The following is a 19,653-nucleotide window of genomic DNA, read 5'->3' as shown; positions in this document are numbered from 1 at the left end:
GACAGAAAGGACAATGGGAGCCGCGTCAGGAGGGGTGCGGGATGCGGCAGTGGGAACTTTTCCAATGGGTGCAACTGGGTGGCTGTCGGGAACCTCTGATCAGGGGCCGAGCAAGGTAAGAGTATCATAGGGATAAGAAGGAGAAGGGGGGATAAAAAAGGAAGGGATGCCTACTGCTGGACAGGGGGAGAAGGAAAGAGGTGCTGCTGGACAGGGGGGAGGTAAAACAAAGGGAGAAGGACTGCTGCTGCATAAGGTAAAAGGTGGAGGTAAAAGGAAGGGAAAATGGACAGGGGGAGCAGGCAAGGGGTGGTGATGGACAGCCAAGGAAAAAGAAAGGCAGAAAAAAAGCAAGCAGCTAAGGAGAGAGAGAGAAAGAAAGAAAGACAGACACACACACATATGTTCTAGCACCCGTTAATGTAACGGGCTTAAAGACTAGTATCATTTATAAAAATGTTAAAAAGAACAGGCCTAAGAACAGAACCTTGAAGCACACCACTGGTAACATTCCTTTCCTTAGAGCGATCTCCATTGATCACTTCCCTCTGTTGCCTTCCACTCAACCAGTTCCTGACCCAGCCCGTCACTTTGGGACTCATCCCGAGTGCGCTCAGTTTATTTATTAGACGTCTGTGTGGAGCACTGTCAAAGGCTTTGTTAAAATCTAAATACACCACATCTAGTGCACATCCTCTATCCAATTCTCTGGTCACCCAGTCAAAGAAACTGATCAGATATGTCCAACAATACCTACCTCTAGTGAATCCATGTTGCCTCCGGTCCTGTAATACACAGGATTACAGAAACTTGACCATTCTCTGTTAATGACCTCATTAGTATTAAAATGAGGTCATTAATATTAAAATGAGCCTTTTGATCAATGCCCATAACATCGCTATGGTATGCCTTAAATCTACCAACCAATCCCTGTGAGGATAGTTAAGATGAGTCAATACCTGAATTAAAACCCAACACTATACTTATAAGTCTCTAACAGGAAATGAATAGTGAGTGTCCTCAGTGTGATCGTGAAAGCTAATCAGACCTCAGAACAAACCAAGGTTCTAGGCCTAAATGTATACATCGGGTTTTTTCACAAGCCATGCTTCACACCATCATAGGACTACACATGTGTGCCAAATTATAAGTGCCAAAACACATAATTAAAGTGTTTGTTTAGTTACAGGCTCATCAAAACTAAATATTCAAAAGAAAGCACAAACTCTGATACTTATTTCAACTATAGTCCCATTCTTAATTCATAGTTCTCATTACTGGGCACCTCTATGCGTCATAGTATTTTCCGCTATATCATCATGCTTCCAATCTTCTTAGAAATCAAGTTCATGGGCTCTACCAAACTCAGTTTTAGGTAAAAACCCTTCCTCAGGAGTCTCGTGTATAACAGGAGTGTAACAGTCTCATTCAGTATCTACCTTCTAATTGAGTGAGCGGTGTTACAAGTGAAGGGAAATCAAAGGACGTGCTAAAACTTATAAACAGGAGAGTAGACATCACGAAGAGAACGTACAAAACTTTATTGTTCACATAATACAGGACCCAAGGATATACACTGGAGGAGCCCAAACACAGATTCATAATAGGGAAATCCATTCGATGTTTTCATTTAACCTGTTAGGCATGACTGAATCTATAGTCCTTAGACTGATCCTGTGTGTTGGTGCTCTTCAATAGTAAAAGCAAGCTTTTGGCTTACTGAGCATATGCAGGGACTCACATCTTCAATGGCTCCTCCCCTTGATTCTCAATTTTGTTTCTAGCTGAAGAAGTCATATAGATATATTTCTTAGAAGGGAAGGAGGTAGAGTAAGTGTGACTACATTCCCCTGCTGTCTATGGAGAACCTACGTTATAAGTAAGCAACTGCATTGTCTCCATTCAAGCAGGGGAGATGCAGTAATACTTGTTAGTGAGTCCTAAGCTATTTCTCGTAGAAAAGGGTGGTGGTGATATATTAAGGAGAAAAACAGAGTGGCGAGGACAGAAAGCACAGTTACTTACCATAACGGGTGTTACCCAGGGACATCAGGCAGCTATTTTCACATGTGAGTGACGTCATCCACGGAGCCCAGATGCGGACAGCCTCGCAAGCACACTTGCTTGTAAAAATTCAGAAGTTTTAAGTCTGCTCTACCGCGCATGCGCGAGTGCCTTCCCGCCCAGCACAGGGCACGTCTCCGCAGTTCAGATAGCTGGCATAGAAGCCAACCAGGGGAGGTGGGTGGGTTGTGAGAATAGCTGCCTGCTGTCCCTGGATAACAACTGTAACAGTAAGTAACTGTGCTTTATCCCAGGACAAGCAGGCAGCCTATGTGGGTGACCTCCAAGCTAACCAGAATGGGATGGTGGGAGTGTTGGCAACTTAGGAGAATAAATTCTGTAATACTCTCTGGCCAAAATGGCCATCCCATCTGGAGAAAAAAATCCAGACAATAATGAGAGGTGAAAATATGAACCGAGGACCAGGTGGCAGCTTTGCAAATTTCCTCAATAGGAGTGGATCTGAGGAAAGCTACTGAAGCCGCCATGGCTCTGACTTTATGGGCTGTGACTTGACTCTGTAGATGCAGTCCAGCCTGAGCATAGCAGAAAGAGATGCATGCAGCTATCCAGTTGGAGATGGTACGCTTAGAAATTGGATGTCCCAACTTGTTTGAATCGAAGGAGACAAAAAGTTGAGGAGCAGATCTGTATGGTTTGGTGCGTTATAAGTAGAAAGCCAAAGCACACTTACAGTCCAGGGTGTGAAGAGCTGATTCTCCAGGATGAGAATGAGGCCTTGGAAAAAAATACTGGAAGTACAATGATTGATTGAGATGAAATTCTGAAACCATTTTAGGTAAGAATTTAGGATGAGTACAGAGGACCACCTTGTCATCATGGAAAACTGTGAAAGGTGGATCAGCAACTAAAGCTTGCAGCTCACTGACTCTTGAGCTCTACGATTGTGGAGATGGTGTGGTATACAAACCTAAGGTTTAGTTTAGTGAGGGCAATGAGAAACACCACTTTCCAAGTGAGATATTTCAGAAGAGCCGTAGACATTGGTTCAAATGGAGGCTTCATCAATTGAGCAAGAACAACATTGAGATCCTAAACCACTGGAGGCGGTTTGAGAGAAGGTTTGACATTGAAAAGTCCTTTCATAAATCTGGAAACCACAGGATGAGCAGACAGGGGTTTCCATTCGATAGGCTGATGAAAAGCAGCAATTGCACTGAGATGGACTCGTATAGATGTAGACTTGAGGACAGAGGTAGATAAGTGCAGAAGATAATCCAAGACGGAAGACAAGGAGGTATCTCGAGGCTCCTTGTTCTGAGAGATTCACCATATAGAAAATCTAGTCCAGTTTTGGTGATAGCATTCTCGAGTGGCAGGCTTTCTGGAAGCCTCTAAAATGTCTCGAACAGGTTGAGAAAACTGAAGAGGAGTTATGTTGAGAGGAACCAAGCTGTCAGATGTAGAGACTGAAGGTTGGTATGAAGAAGACTCTGTGTAAGCAGAGAAGGAAAAACTGGTAGAAGGTATGGCTCCCTGCTGCTGAGTTGAAGTAGAAGGGAGTACCAAGATTGCCTGGGCCACCGAGGAGCTATCAGAATCATGGTGCCATGATTGGTCTTGAGCGTGACAAGAGTCTTGAGAATGAGAGAGAATGGAGGAAATGCTTACAGGAAGAGATTCGTCCATTCCAGCACAAAAGCATCTGCCTCAAGGCTATGAGGAGAGTATATCCTGGAGCAGAACTGAGGCCGTTTGTGGTTGTGGGGAGATGCAAAGAGGTCTATCTGAGGAGTTCCCCACTGAGAAAAAATGTGATGAAGAGGCAAGGAATCGAGTGTCTATTCGTGAGGTTGCAAAAGACGACTCAATTTGTCCGCCAGACAGTTTTTCTCTCCTTGAATGTAGACAGCTTTGAGGAAAGTGTTATGAAGAATTGCTCAATTCCAAACTTTCAGAGCTTCTTGGCAAAGCGGGAGAGATCCTGTTCCTCCCTATTTGCTGACATAGTACAAAGCGACTTGGTTGTCCGTCCAAACGAGGACTACTTGGTCGTGAAGATGTTGAAAAGCTTTGAGAGCATTGAAGATCGCTCTGAATTGCAACAGATATAACACTGACAATCCGTGCTAGACCAATGGCCTTGAGTACGGAGACCGTCAAGGTGAGGCCCCCCAAACATAGGTCAAGGAATCTGTCATTAGGACCTTCTGATGAGGGGGTGTCTGAAACAGTAAACCTCTGGAGAGATTGGAAGATAGCATCCATCAGCGGAGAGACTGTCTCAATGAAGGAGTGACTGTAATGTGTCAAGAGAGTGGTTCGCAAACCTGCGTACACTGAGATGCCAGGGTCCATTGAGGAATTCTGAGGTAAAGTCTGGCAAAAGGAGTAACGTGAACTGTCGAGACCATGTGACCTAGTAGTACCATCATGTGTCTCGCTGAGGGTGAAGAGCGGGAAGACACTTTGTGGCAGAGCTGAAGAAGAGCATCCAGACGTTGTTGAGGAAGGAATGTTCTGAGTTGGATAGTGTCCAGAACAGCTCCAATGAACTGTAGATTCTGAGAGGGGCTGAAGGTGGGATTTGGAAAAGTTGATTTCAAATCTCAAGCTTTGTAGGAACCACGTAGTCCGTTGGGTCGCTACAATAACCCTGAGATGTTGAATCTTTTATGAGCCAGTCGTCCAGGTAGGGGAACACCTGAAGACCATAGTTCCTTAGAGCTGCTGCCACCACCACCACTAGGCACTTGGTGAACACTCGTGGAGACGATGTCAGGCCGAAGAGTAGCACTCTGTATTGAAAATGCAGATTCCCCACCCAAAATTTGAGGTACTGACGGGAGGTCGGATAAATGGGGATGCAAGTGTAAGCATCCTTGAGATCTAGAGAATATAACCAATCGTTCTGATCTAAAAGGGGATAAAGAGAAGCCAGGGACAACATACAAAATTTTTCTTTGACTAAAAATTTGTTGAGAGCCCTGAGATCCAGTATGGGTCGCAGATCGCCTGTCTTCTTCGGTACGAGGAAGTAACAGGAGTAAAAACCCCTGCTCTGCTGTTCGAAAGGAACTTCCTCGATGCCACAGAGACGAAGCAGAGCTTGAGCTCCCTGAAGAAGGGCAGTCTGGGATGGATTGGAAGGACACTCTCTTGGATGAAGAAGCTCTGGTGGAATCTGAGTGAAATGAAGAGCATATCCTTCCCTGATTATTGTCAGCACCCAGAGGTCAGATGTAATGGTCTCCCATTGATGGTAAAAATGATGGAGATGACCTCCTAAGGGGAGAGGGGAGGACAAAGGCAGAACGATGGAGGCTATGCTCTGTATGAGACAGCCAAAAAGGCTGAGAAGCCTTAGGTGTAGCAGAAGGCTGGGGTTTCTGTTATTGTTTCTTAGGGGGTGCTCGAGTGTAAGGAGAGGAAGAGGGGGTGCTCGAGTGTAAGGAGTGTAGGATGGTCAAGTAAGTTTTGCAGGAGCTGACTTAGGCTTTGGTCTAATGATAGAAGCAAAGGATTTTTCATGTTCAGACAACTTCTTGGTGATGGCCTCTATAGATTCGTCAAAGAGGTCATTGCCCTCACAAGGGATATTAGCCAGACGATCCTGAAGATTGGGATCCATAACAATGGTGCGAAGCCATGCCAGATGGCGCATCACTACCGAAAATGACCCTTGAGGAAAGTTCAAAAGCATCATAAGATGATTTAAGAAGATGCAACCTGAGTTGTGCCAAGGTAGCAGTGACTTGCTGAAACTCAAAATGTCTATGTTGACCAAGGTCTTTAGAAAAGCCAGGAAGAACATCAATCAAGTACTTGAAATAAGTAGTGAAAATAAAGTTATAATTTAAAACCCTGGAGGCCATTATCAAATTTTGATAAAGACAATGGCCAAACTTGTTCATGGTCTTACACTCTCTTCCAGGAGGTACGGTAGCATAAACCCTGGAAGGATGGGTCATTTTCAGTGAAGATTCCACAAGAAGGGGTTGATGAGATAGTTGTGAATTCTCAAAGCCCTTGCAATGTAGAGTTCTATACCTCGATTCCAACTTGCCTGGAACAGCAGGAATAGCAGAGTCTCGAGATTTTGTTTGAAAGTTTGAGACAAAAATCTATTAACAGGCAGCTTGAGAGACTCTGCAGGAGGTCGAGGCATACTCATTTCTTCTAAATACTCCTTAGAGTATTTTGATCCAGCATCCAATTTAAGATTCAGGTCCTCAGCCATCTGACGGAGGAATGAGGAAAAAGACAATTGATCCGCCAGAGCATGGCCTCGAGAAGGGCTGGATACCCTCGAGGCACCTCGAGTGGAAAATGAAGGTGAAGCCTCTCTAGAGTACTGGTATCCCAATGAATAGACTGACTGGCCTCGAGTGAGGAGTCTGCAGCCTGGAAGAGCTTGAAGGCCTGGACAAGGAAGGTTTCTCTCTGGAAGACTTGCGCTTCGATGAGGGCCTTGACTGACGATGAGAGTGCTGCCTGGAAGCAGGTCTCATGTAAGATCGAGACTTCGCCCTATGCCTCGAAATGGGCAATGCCGTTGGTGAATGAATAGGGCTAGAAGCTGTAGATCGAAACCCCATAGACTCAGTAGTTTGGATCGAGGAATCTTGAAGCACTCCCAAAGACTCGGCTCCTTGTATGGAGTATGAGGATTCCCAACAAGACACTTGCAAAGACTCGACTCCTTGCATAGTGTGTGAAGATTCCAATCGAGACACTCGCAAAGACTTGACTCCTTGTATAGAGTGTGTAGATTCCAGACCAGACAATTGCAAAGACTCAACTCCTTGCATAGAGTGTGTAGATTCAGCTCGAGGCACAGGCAGGGACTCAAGTTTGTGCGAGACTGCTAATTGCCCAGGCTGGACTGCAGGAAACAGAGTCGAGGCAGGACTGTATTTGCTCAGTAACTGAACAAATTCCCGCTCTAAAATGGTCTGGATAGTAACCTGCAATTGTGGATCCAAGTCTGAAACTGGACCACTTGCTGAGGCTAAAGGCTCCAAGGTGGCAGAGGGAGCATGCTTCAACTTGGAGGATTGATGCTTGGATATCTTGAGGACCACCGCAGGAACTTTCTGCTTAGGTATCTGACCTGAGGGAAGACATGACAGGTATACTCGAGGCCAAGGACGATCCAAACGAGGAAGGTTTGATGAGACTCGAGGTCAGAGTTGTGGAGACAGAAACCCCGTTGCAGGCTTGACCGAGTCGGAAGTCGAGGTCAAGGGTGTAGCTGAAGAGTCCATCCTGAAAAGCTTATCCACATGAATCCGACAACGTTTGAGGGCTCGAGGTTGAAGAGTACCACAGTGAGTGCACGACTTCGACCTATGGTTAGGCCCGAGACACTGAAGACACCAGCGGTGTGGGTCCATGAGGGAAATTGCACGCTGACACTGGCTACACTTCTTGAAGCCCATGACTGGCTGGGACATAGGAGGGAAGATAGCCGCTGCCAAGTCAAAGCCTGCAGGTGCGCGACACGCCCAGCCAGTCAGTCGATAAAAAATAACCAAAACTTTTTTTTTTTTTTAAACGAAAAGAAAAGCACAGCGATCCAGTAATAAAAAATAAAACACAAACCGTAATGAAGAGAAGGCACGAAGCAAACGAAGTTCAGCGCAGAGCGTCAAAGACAGACTTCTCTGCTCCACGGAAAACTGAGAACTCAGGAGACGCACCCTGTGCTAGGCAGGAAGGTACTCATGCATGTGCGATGCAGCAAACTCAAAACCTCTGAGTTTCTACAAGCAAGTCTGTCTGCGAGGCTGTCCGCATTCGGGCTCCGTGGATCACGTCACCCACATGTGAGAATAGGCTGCCTGCTTGTCCTGGGATAAAGTTGAAAATGCACAACCGATATCATGTCTTGGTGTGAACCAGAAAGATGTTGCAAAGTAAGGACTGAGGACGAAGATGGTCTGTAGAAGAGTCACGGTGGAGGCCACTGACGAAGTTGTTGTTTCAAAGTGGCTTGTGTGTTAATCTTATGAAGTGATTGATATGTTCATCTTATGAAGTGATTCATATGTTTAGAAATAGCAGAAATCCATAGAATGGAAACAAATGATATAGAAACGGTAGTGGAATCTGCTCTTTCCATTTTGAGGCTCCTCAATTTGGCTGTCATGTAATGATCAGATGCAAGGTTGACATCTTGCCTCTACAGAATACTGAATGAATAAATGTAAAAAACATGTCCCTGATAGCAAAATGCTAGAGTAGGGGACTGATAGAGAAAGAGCGAATTTTCTCAGAGGGGCCCATTTACAGTATGGTTGCAGGAATGCAAGGTCTACTTACTACTGGTGTGGTGCCACGTTTTAATATAACTATGTAGAGGTATGTCCCTTATCTTTTTGCAACAGGTTTGCTGGCTGATTTTCATTATGGCTGAAATGTGAGCTAATGATGAACACCTAAGTTAATTGCTGGTCTTTACAGCCCAATGCGTGTAGATGTCAGTGCAGAGCCAGTGTCTGTGAATAGTATACCTATGTACTTGAGAGCTATTTGGGACACAATTGCATTTTGAAAGGCAGTTCTGTACAATTCCATCCTCCTGTAAGAAAAGGAATATGTCTGAGTTTTACTGGAACCTTAGAGAAGGTATACACAGGTGTGACTTGTACGTAATGACTGCCTGTGTGATAGTATAGAGTAGAAGCTGTGTAACAATGTGATAATAGACAGGAGCTGTAGATGTCTCCCATTCCACTTCACAACCCTGATCATATATGTAATTTTTTCCTTTTTTTTATTATATGGAACCTTCCAATCAACCTGTTTATGTACAAAATTAGTTGTCAGCATGCACATTTCTAGAAACTGCTTTATCGTTGTGACCTCTGTACATCCATTGTATGTGCTGGGTCAAAACAAACTGTTAACTGCAAACTTTAGTTGTTGGAATACCCTTATCAATACAGTATAGTATTTGAAGGCAGGATCCATTTCTTCTGTCCAGCAGGGAAAAACTCATAAGATATGATGTGGTATAACAACTATGTTGGAACCCGAAAAGTTGTGGAAAGTCTTCTCAGGACTAGGTTTTCTGACTAGATATGGGCAAGGCAAAAAATGTAGAAGACTGCTTAGTTCTATCCTTACTTCTGAGTTGTGTTATTAGGTAACATCATGAAAGTGGTTTAGGTAATTTGATTCTGAACAGGATTCCTGAGGCTGCTGGAATGATGCTATGTCAACAGCCCTCATTAGGCTGTGGCAGCAGGAACTGGTGCATGGTTCTAGCACTGCCATCTGAATGTTTGTTTGTTTGTTTATTTATTTTTTAGCTCCATTTCGAGGAATGGAGACAGGATCATACGCGATGGTTTGCTATTCTGGATGGATGGAACAAAATCGTGGGCACTTTGCATGGTCTTGTGAGGCAAAGAAGGGCTATGACTGGGAGTTCCTATTGTTGTAATAGGCTTTGGAGAACCGCATTGTCTAGGGACCATTCATGAGGCTTGAGTGAATCTGGTAATGTATTTGCTTGAACTGGAATGGAAACTAGCAAGTTCAAGTGGAAGGGCAGAGCAAAAAGTCAAGGGGTATGCCTCTCTGTAGAGAAGTAGGGATCTGGAGCTTCCTTATTTGACGATGCAAAACATTGCTATTTGGTTGTCTGATTGTATGAGGACTGTGTTGTATTGCAGCTATGGATGGAAGGCTCACAAGGCATAGAAAAATTGCAATTGAAGAAGACTAGCCCAGCTGGGGTCTGATGACAGTGGGTTGGAGGGGACCTAACATTGGTTGCCGTACATGAAGAAAGACACAGTACTACTTGAGAGGGTCCAGAGAAGAGCGACTAAGATGGTTAAGGGGTTGGAGGAGCTGCTGTACAGCGAAAGATTAGAGAAACTGGGCCTCTTCTCCCTCGAACAGAGGAGATTGAGAGGGGACATGATCGAAATATTCAAGGTACTGAAGCAAATAGACTTAGTAGATAAGGACAGGTTGTTCACTCTCTCCAAGGTAGGAAGAACGAGAGGGCACTCTCTAAAGTTAAAAGGGGATAGATTCCATACAAACATAAGGAAGTTCTTCTTTACCCAGAGAGTGGTAGAAAACTGGAACGCTCTTCTGGAGGCTGTTCTAGGGGAAAACACCCTCCAGGGATTCAAGACACAGTTAGACAAGTTCCTGCTGAACAAGAACGGGCACTGGTAGGGCTAGTCTCGGTTAGGGTGCTGGTCTTTGACCAAAAGGGCCACCCCGTGAGCGGACTTCTGGGCATGATGGACCACTGGTCTGACCCAGCATCGGCAACTCTTAACTGTACTCCCCAGTCTGTGTTGGAGGCATCTGTTGATAGGGTGAGTTGAATCTGATGTGAGAGTGATCAAGTCCATGGATTTCAGTGCAGGTTGAGAAAGCATTGTAAAGGTCATATACAGAAACTTGCATATATGAGATGAGATATTGTCATGTGTCCCTGTAGGTACAAGATCTATTGTGCAGAAAGGTGAGGGGATCATCTGAGTTCAGTGCAGAGAACTCTGATGATGTGATGTTTGTTCCTATAAATATGCTTCATTTCAGCCATTTAAAGGGCCCGGGGCTCCAGAAGTTCAACTTCTCACTTCAGCACAGTTAGACTCCATCTCTCTGCTTGATCCTCTTTGGTGGGAAACCCCACCCCTTCTTCCCAGAACTCACAGTACATTCCTCTTCAGCTCTTAGGGGCTCCTGTTGCAGCTTGCAGTCACCTTCTTCTTCAACACATTGAGGGAAAGGAAGTCAGTCTTCCCCCTCAATGCACCGAGACTCCATCTCTTTGACATCCATCTCCCGACTCCTTCTCTCTGCTTCTTCCCCAGAGCTCACAGTGCTTTTCCCTTCAGCCCTAACAAGGGCAGCCAAGCAAGTGAATCTCCCTCAAAGACCATCTGCGTGGCCTCGTGTGGCCCAAGGAGGACCAGCCCATAAACCATGCTCAGACTTGACCGTGTCACTCATAATCAAGCCAATACCCCGCGCCCCCTTCTAGCCATCACACTCATACTCCCCGTGATGGCATACCACATACCCACCGTCACTGGTCAGGGCCGATATGGAGACTTAAGAAGCTGCTACCGCGCAAAGCCCAAAACAATCAATACCCACAACCTCATAAAGATCAAAACTGACACATACACCCCCATTGCACACATCGTCGCAGCAGCCCTAGTGAATGCCAGATCCGTAAACAACAAAGACCTCGTTCTCACAGATGCCATCACAGAGTACAACTGGGACCTCCTACTAGTGAAGGAAACATGGCTCAAAGACAACGATGGAGCCACCTTGGTGCGTTATGCCCTCAAGGCTACCAAGCACTGGCCTGCTCCCGTCCCAACAAGAGAGGGGGAGGGGGATGTATAAATTATATATAGCAGAATCTGCTATCTTGAGCGTCAATAAATTATATTTCTGGTCCATAAAAAGTAAATAAATATGCAGAGTAAAAATGAAGAATGTACACACTGAATAAAAATAACAAGGAATGCACAGATTTAGAGGATTCTTGTCCTACTAGTTCTGTTCCCTTCTAGAGGGTTGAGCAGAATGAAATAACCATGCAGATGATATTTTAAGTAAAGTAAGTGGAGGAATGACAGCCCGTCTTGTATGCTGATAATATACCCATGCTGAATTTTTTTTTTAAGATGAAATCTATGCATAGTCTTGATTACACTTCCCCCTGCAGTGCCAAACCTGAGCCCTTGAGGGCAGGTAGCCTGCAAGCAGTTATGATGTTTAGGGTTGTTTAGGGGATTTTGTTTTGGTTTTTTATATATATTGCTGATGATCTACCACAGAAGAAGTAGGCCTGGCACTGAAGCCTAGTATCAAAGCTGTTATGATTGGAGGGATCCAAGATCACGCTGTAGCAAGCTGACGTACAAGCTGCTAGTTCCTGAGCTTCAGTGCTGAGCCTACGAAATTGGTAACCTACTCTGTAAAGGATGGTGAAAAGGAGGGTGAAGGTGCGTGAGCCTCCCTTGGCTTCTTCTACTCCTGTGATGAGGCAGGCAACGCCTGATGGCTTTTGAACTGCAGCAGGACAAAAGCCCTCTCTCTCTCCTCGGTTGAGCCCGCAATGGAAGTTTTGGGTGGCAGTGTAAGCGAGGTGTCTCTGAATCCCATTCAACATGCAGCTCCCCCTCAGCCAGGAATTGGTTTACCCGTCGGTCAGCGTGGACCAGAGGAGATTTGCTCTCAGGGAGATCCTGGTGTACAAGGGAGACTGATGGCGGAGTCAGTGAGCCTAACTCCAGAGAAGATCCTACTGCACGAGCGGCCTTGAAAGTTTTGGAGCAACAACTGTGAATAACTTACTGAGATTCAAAGACTGACTGATTCTTGATTTCCAACAGAAGGAAATTATAAAACCAGCCAAAGTGACATTGGGAGGCCATTAATGGTATGCATTGCTCGTTATTAATTAATGTGAAACAAAATAGTGGAGATTTGAAAGTTATTTCAGAAGCGGTTCTTCTCCAAGCACAAGTTTCAGATCAATGTTCTTCTGATTTGTTGAGTTTGAAAGAAAAGGTTCAGACATTGGAAACGGTTGAAGCTATTGCAATAAAGGATAAGAACTATACATCCAGACGCCTGGAATACCTAGAAAATCAAATCAGATGTGGATATGTTCAAGAAATTTCTCATTGAAACTTTACAAATGCCTGCCAATTCACAGCCCCCGATAACTAGAGCTACTTATTTGCAAGGATTTAAAAATTTGCCTAAAGTTTCTGAAAGCCCTGAGGTTAATGGGGGCAATATGGGCCTGACAACTTTTCTAGATTCTTCTTTGGAAGTGATAACGCAAAGAACAACATTAATGATTTCTTTTGCCTTCAAATTGGACCGTAATTCGGTTTTTTGGGATCTAAGATACAGATTTTTCCTCATCTTGTAAGAGATACTCAAGTTAGGCATAAGGCCTTTTTAGTGTTGCGACCTAAGGTTCAGGCATTATCGGCTAATTTTTTGTTGCTAATTTTTTGTTTCCATGAGTTTATTGCATTCTATATGATTTCTATGATCCTAAGCAGTTTGAAAATTTTCTTAATGCATGAATGGATGTTAACATCATAATATAATCTCATATGCGCACTGATAAAAACTGTTATGATTGGATGAAGTTATACACCTTACCTTGTGCAGATGAAGGCTGTTTGTGGACAGACAGAGGACTGCAAAGTCTAATCTGGGCCCGCAGGAGCCTTTTACCTTTATGTTGACAGCTTTGATGGTGAAGGAAGGCGATAGAATTCCTCCCAATACCAGTGCTATGAAAACCAGTGTTTAGGTGTTTTTTATAACTTATTAATAAGGTAGGGAGGAGGAGTGAGAACAAATGATTAAGCAATAAAGATACAGGATGGGGACCTGAAATGATATCTAAATCATAAGAGGTCTTTTAACTTTTTATGATATGCTCACCTCGTATACGAGGGCTGTTCAAAAAGTATCAAACCTTTATTCATAGAAAATACTCGTATTCAGATACAACAATCTTATACTAATCTCCTTCAAAGTAGTCCCCTTGGGCTGCCACACACTTCTTACAACAGTTCTGTCACTGTCGGAAGCAGTGCTGGAATGCCTCTTTTGAGACTGCTCGCAACTGGTCCATCGCATTCTGGATGATGTCTTCTCTTGACTGAAATCTGGTTCCTTTCAGGGGCATTTTCAGCTTGGGGATAAGCCAGAAGTCACACGGAACCATGTCAGGAAAGTAGGGAGCCTTAGGAATCAAAGGTGTGTTGTGTTTGGCCAGGAAACTCCGTATCAAAATGTGAAGAAAGGGCAGGTGCATTACTGTGATGGAGCTGCTAATTGCCCGCTGCCCACAGGTCTGGCTGTTTGCGTCTCACAGCATTACGAAGGCGACGCAGAACCTCTTGGTAGCACCCCTTGATGATGGTTGTGCTGTGTGGTGCTTACTCATGATGAACCATGCCACTGGAGTCAAAGAAGACGGTCAGCACGACTTTGATATTGCTGCAGACCTGCCTTGCTTTTTTGGCCTCGGGGATGTTGAATGCTTCCATTGTGATGACGTCAACTTGGTTTCTGGGTTGTACCCGTAAAACCAGGACTCATCACCAGTGATCACTGTGCTGAGGAAGTTGGAATCACTGTTCACAGTCTCCAGCATGTCCTGTGCAATCTCCAAACGGAATTGCTTCTGCTTGATCATTAGCAGCTTTGGCATGAACTTCGCTGAAATTCTCCTGAAGCCCAAATCCTCAGTCAGAATGGAATAAACGGATCCAACGCTGATGATCGCCTCGTCTGCAAGTTCTCTGATCGCGATTCGACAATCCTGCATCACTAGGGTCCTCACTTGGTCAATGACGATCTCATTTCAGGATGTGCTTCATTCTCTACTGATGTGCGGCCATCTCTGAAGCAGTTGTACCCACTCCTTTATCTGTGTGGTGCCCATTGTTTGTTCCTGATGGCCTACTGAATCTTGCGGATTGTTTCCACTTGGGAATCGCCAAGCTTTACACAAATTTTAATGCAGTAGCGTTGTTCAACTTTTTCTGTCATTTTCTCAAAAATGAAAATTGGACGGCGCTCATTTACACTTCCTCACTCATCGGCAGTCTGCAGTGACTGACAGCTTCTGTAAGCGGGAAAAAATTCAAGCATGCACTTTAGGGTCGCCTACATACGTGCACCAAACCATGCCTCCCTAGCTTTATTTGTTTACGCAAGAAAATTAAGGACTGATACTTTTTGAACAGCCCTCATTTTTAGTATACTGTTCAAATGGGAATTTTTGTTTGATTTCAAGAATACACATATTTAAAAGCTTCTTTGAAATTATTGCAGCATTCAGATTTTAATCAGCAATTTTCAGCGTGTACAAAATAAAGGTGTTGAGAAATAGATTTATAATCATCCTGTTACCCATTTATTCTATTCAGTGCTATGAGAACTGGCAGTGAAGCGATGGAGCTTTTTATCATTCCCATGCCTTCTTCGTCACGTGACTCTCCAGTGATCTGAGCACATCAGAGAGTGGTGATTCACCTCCCTCAATAATACCAAACTGGGGCCTAGGGGGAGGGAGTTCTTGACAGAGCTGGTGGGATAGGTGAGGCGAGGCCATGCCGCTGTAGGGGTGTTTCCTTATTTGCACCTGAAGGTTAAGCCTCTGACATCATCAAGCCTGAACCATTGTCTGTAAGAAATCTTTCCAGCATGAACCATGAATGCAAGAAGAGAAAGAAGAAAATATCTTTGCTGTTATGATACCTGATGCATTCTGGGTATGTACCAGAACTGTATTCTAGTCAAGGACATCCAGCTATGCCTACATGCTCAGCCTGTGTGAATCTTGGGGGGAGGAATTGCTCCTGTGCTTCTTATCTAACGAAGGCGCCTCTGTTTCACGGCCTGAGCGAGACTCTATACAGAAAGGCTATTCATCTGGTCCGGAGAGGTCATCTGATGAACCAAGTGGAATGTGCCTAATTATTAATTTAGTCTGTGTTGGGATGTGAGGGAGCTCGCATCTTATCATAGGTGTTTTCTGCACATCTTCTATAATAATTAAGACCTGGAAAGTTACCTCTTGTGACTCCCTGCCTGAGAGAGACAGCCGGACTTTTAAACAGACCTGGATTCCATCACATAAAGGAAACCTTTGCTGCCAACCTAATTTACAGCTGTTCCAGTGACTAACGGACTCTTGTTCCTGTACCAAGAGAATTCTTATCTTCAGTACTGAGTAGAAGACGTCTTCCCTTTCACCTGACCTAATTGGATGGTGAGAATAAGGAACTTATCTATCTTATCAGCTGGGGTTAGATAAAAGAATTCTATTGTGGTTCGGGATAAGGAGATGTAAAGTTACTTGGGATGATAAGCTATACTTTTAGTTGCTGCTATTCAGGAATTATTATTATAAGGAATTATTTGGAGTGTAATAATTAGTTTTACTTATATATCTAACAAATGTGGTGTGATAATTATGTACTGAGTTTCATATATGTATGTACAGAGACATTGTGAACAATAATTAGTTATTACTGCTGGCTTATGAATTATATTCTTCCCATAATAAAATTCTTACCATAGTCTTGGTCTCTATTCTTAGTATAAACTGGCAAAATAATGAACCTTGGGTAAGGAGATTATGGTTTTCCCTAGCATCTGACTAAAACAGGCACGTATTAATTTATGTAACTGATTAGTTTTTCTATACGGCTGAGGAGAAAGCTGTGGTGAATCCTGTCAGCTGTTCTCATTAGCAGCACAGGATTCTGCAGGGACATAAAGTTGGTTGGGTTTTTTTTGCCGGTGTAGCCATGCTGAAGGCAGCTGCGATCCAGTCACTGAGGCCAGTGCAGTATGTGCCAGCAGTGAGGGAATACAAAATCCAGAAGCGTCCGTCTGATCTTCTGTGGGCTCTCCTGTAACCACCCAGGTATAAAGGCTGGTGAACAGCAAATCACCTCCTCCAGTGGTCTCAAAACCAGGCCCTGGGGAGAGGGAGCCAAAGAGGCAGCCAGCGGGAGCAACATAAACATCTCAGGAGGCCGAGGGGCCATGTTGAAAACCAATTGTGACTGTTGCCCCTGCCTGGGAATCTTTGCAATGCTAAAGTTTGTTCCATCTGAGTTCTCTCTGTCAAAGAGAAAAAACACTGATTGCCACAGAAAGTTAGTCTTCTTCTGTTTCTTCTTATAGTGCTTTGTATTTATTTAGTTATCTTTTGCTGGTAAGGGTTCTTGAAGAGCTATCCGAAGAGAAAAAAATATTATAATTTTCTTTTTTAAGCCATATACATATACACACATAAGAAAAAATTTGGACACCCCATGAAATATTCAGTTCTTTCTTAAGAAATGTTCACATATCGATGTCAAATCTTTTTTTTATTCATCTCTGGAAAAGAAAGTGATGTAATTGCATGTAAACAACAAATATTTTCTTTGATTTACTCATGAAACAAAAGATATCCACAAAAATGTGTATTCTAACAAAGGAATTAATTAGGACATCCTACACCCTAATAGCTAATGTTACCACCTTTGGCTGAAATAACTGCAGTGAGACACTTTTTGTAGCCATCTACCAGTCTCTGACATCGGTCTGAGGAAAGATTGGCTCACTCCTCAATGCAGAATTCTTTCAGCTGTGAGATGTTTAAGAGGTTTCCTGCATGTACAGCCCATTTCAAATCACGGCACAGCATCTAAATGGGATCAAGATCAGGGCTTTGACTCGGCCACTTCATGATTCTCCATTTCTTAGTTTTCAGCCAGTCCTTGGTGGATTTACTGGTATGTTTTGGGTTATTGTTGTGATGCAGGGTCAGCTTTAATTTTCTTACAGATGGTCTCACATGTTCCTCAACCAACCTCTGATGCATGGTAGAATTCATGGTGGATTCTCTGATGGTGAGCTGGCCAGGTCCTGCTGCAGCACAGCATCCCCAAACTATGACACTTTCATCTCCATGCTTCACAGATGGTATGAGGTTCTTTTCCTGGAATGCTGTATTTTGTGTATGCCAAACATGTCCACTTTTCGGGTGTCCAAATAATTCAATTTTAGACTCATCTGTTCATAGAACACTATTCCAGAAGTCCTGATGTTTGCTCTCTAAGAGAAACATCAAGGCCATGAAGTTTGCCAGAGAGAACGTAAGCAAAGGCTTCCTCCTTGCATACCTCCCATGCAAGTTAAATTTGTGCAGTCTCTTTCTGATTGTAGAGGCATGCACTTTCACATCAACAGTAGCAAGAGCCTGCTGTAGGTCCCATAATGACATTTTAGGGGTTTTGGAGACTTCTTTTAGCATCTTGCGGTCTGCTCTGGGAGTCAACTTGCTTGGATGGCCAGACCTCGGCATGTTGGCAGTTGTTTGGAAAGTTCTCCACTTGCACACTATTTTCCAGACTGTGAAATGGCTAATGTCAAATTATTTTGAGATCTTTTTAAATCCCTTACCAGACTTATAAGCTGTTACAATCTTCTTTCTGAAGGCCTCAGACAGCTCTTTTGATCTTACCATGGTGTTCACTCTCACCGCAGCAGTCATGAGCACACCAAAATAAATGTCTTAGGTTTAAGTAGGGACTCTGCTGGTTTCCTATTTGAGGACACTGGGGAGGATTTGGTTTTCTTCTTTTGGGTTTTGGTGATGTATCTCCTGTTGGTATCCAGCCTGTGTACGTTTCTTGCTTTATGAAATAAAATATATGAAAAGTTAAAAAAAAAAAAGACTAGGGATCATTCAATGAAATTACATGGAAATACCTTTAAAACAAATAGAAGGGAATTTTTTTTTTACTCAAATAGTTAAGCTCTGGAACTCATTGCCAGAGAATGTTGTAAAAGCAGTTAACATAGCTGAGTTTAAAAATGGTTTAGTCAAGTTCCCGGAAGAAAAGTCCATAGTCACTAATTCAGACAGACATGGGGAAAGCCACTGCTTGCCCTGGGATCGGTAGCATAGAATGTTAATACTATTTGGATTTCTATTACATACTTAAGACCTTGATTGGCCACTACTGGAAACAGGATACTGGGCTAGATGGACAATTGGTCCAACCCAGTATGGCTATTCTTATGTTATGTTAAATGCCCATTATTTGTATTTGGTATTCTTATTCAGCCTAATAATATTTTTTATTACTTGTATTCAGACAAATAGTAAAATATGCTTTCGGTACAGTTCTACAAACTACCATGTACATCTAGTCGTTTATTATTCACAAAGGTTTAAATGGTTCTCTCTCACCATCATCTTCATCTGCTACATTTTCTTTTTCATCCTCATGGTCATTTATGGGTCGTCCTGCAATCTGAGAGAGCTCTCTAATTACTTCTTCTGTAGTCAGCTTGTCATCGATGGCTAGAAAAGCATCCTCCAAAGCCTAAACCAGAAACATATAGTACTTTATCTGGTGAATGCCCATACACATGAACTGAAAATATTCTTCATGGAAGACACCATCTTGAAAATAGTATTGCAAGAAAGTTTTTATATCATCAAAGTAATCAGTCTTCATATCAAATAACCTGTACAAAGATAACTTTACAAGGACTAAATAATTTGTGACCTGATGAACTTACCAAGAAGGAGAAGGGAAATCAGAGATCAAGTGTTCATTTCAGTAGAGCCCCTGGTTTATTCATATCCCAATTTAAATTACTATTTAGCTGAATATGAATAATGAATTTGGGGCACTATGCGGAGCTGAATCAAATACAAATACTTGTTAGATCCCTACAGTGTTATGCCAATATTTTTCATAAGATATGATAAACTATTACAAGGACTATAGTCTCTTTTTATATATAAAGTTTTCATTAATTGATAAATGTAAGCAAATTTACTGCATTACTATTTATTTGATTCACATATTAAACTAGTACTATTAATGATGGAACTTTGAGCTATGAGTGATGAATAAAATGCGTAGTGACTATACACTATCTGGTAAGCTCATAAGAGCATAAAAGAGTTGCCATACTTGGACAGACCAAAGATCCATCAAGTCTAGTATCCTGTTTCAAACAGTGGCCAGATGAGGTCACAAGTACCTGACAAGATCCCAAAGAACAAAACAGATTTTATGT

The 19,653-nt window shown here is 43.2% G+C and overlaps 1 protein-coding gene across 4 annotated transcripts in view; it reads right to left on the bottom strand.

The window, feature by feature from the left end:
* PPM1G (protein phosphatase, Mg2+/Mn2+ dependent 1G) overlaps positions 1 to 19,653 on the bottom strand; it is a 168,353-nt gene that overhangs the window by 99,416 nt on the left and 49,284 nt on the right. For all 4 annotated transcript variants that reach the window (XM_033936167.1, XM_033936169.1, XM_033936171.1 and 1 more), the window contains exon 4: positions 18,812 to 18,947. In XM_033936167.1, the coding sequence (XP_033792058.1) occupies positions 18,812 to 18,947 (136 nt within the window). The remainder of the gene's footprint in view (positions 1 to 18,811; positions 18,948 to 19,653) is intronic.

Source organism: Geotrypetes seraphini, chromosome 3, assembly GCF_902459505.1.
Source record: "Geotrypetes seraphini chromosome 3, aGeoSer1.1, whole genome shotgun sequence".
NCBI lineage: Eukaryota > Metazoa > Chordata > Amphibia > Gymnophiona > Dermophiidae > Geotrypetes > Geotrypetes seraphini.
This window is presented reverse-complemented; position numbering and strand designations above follow the sequence as displayed.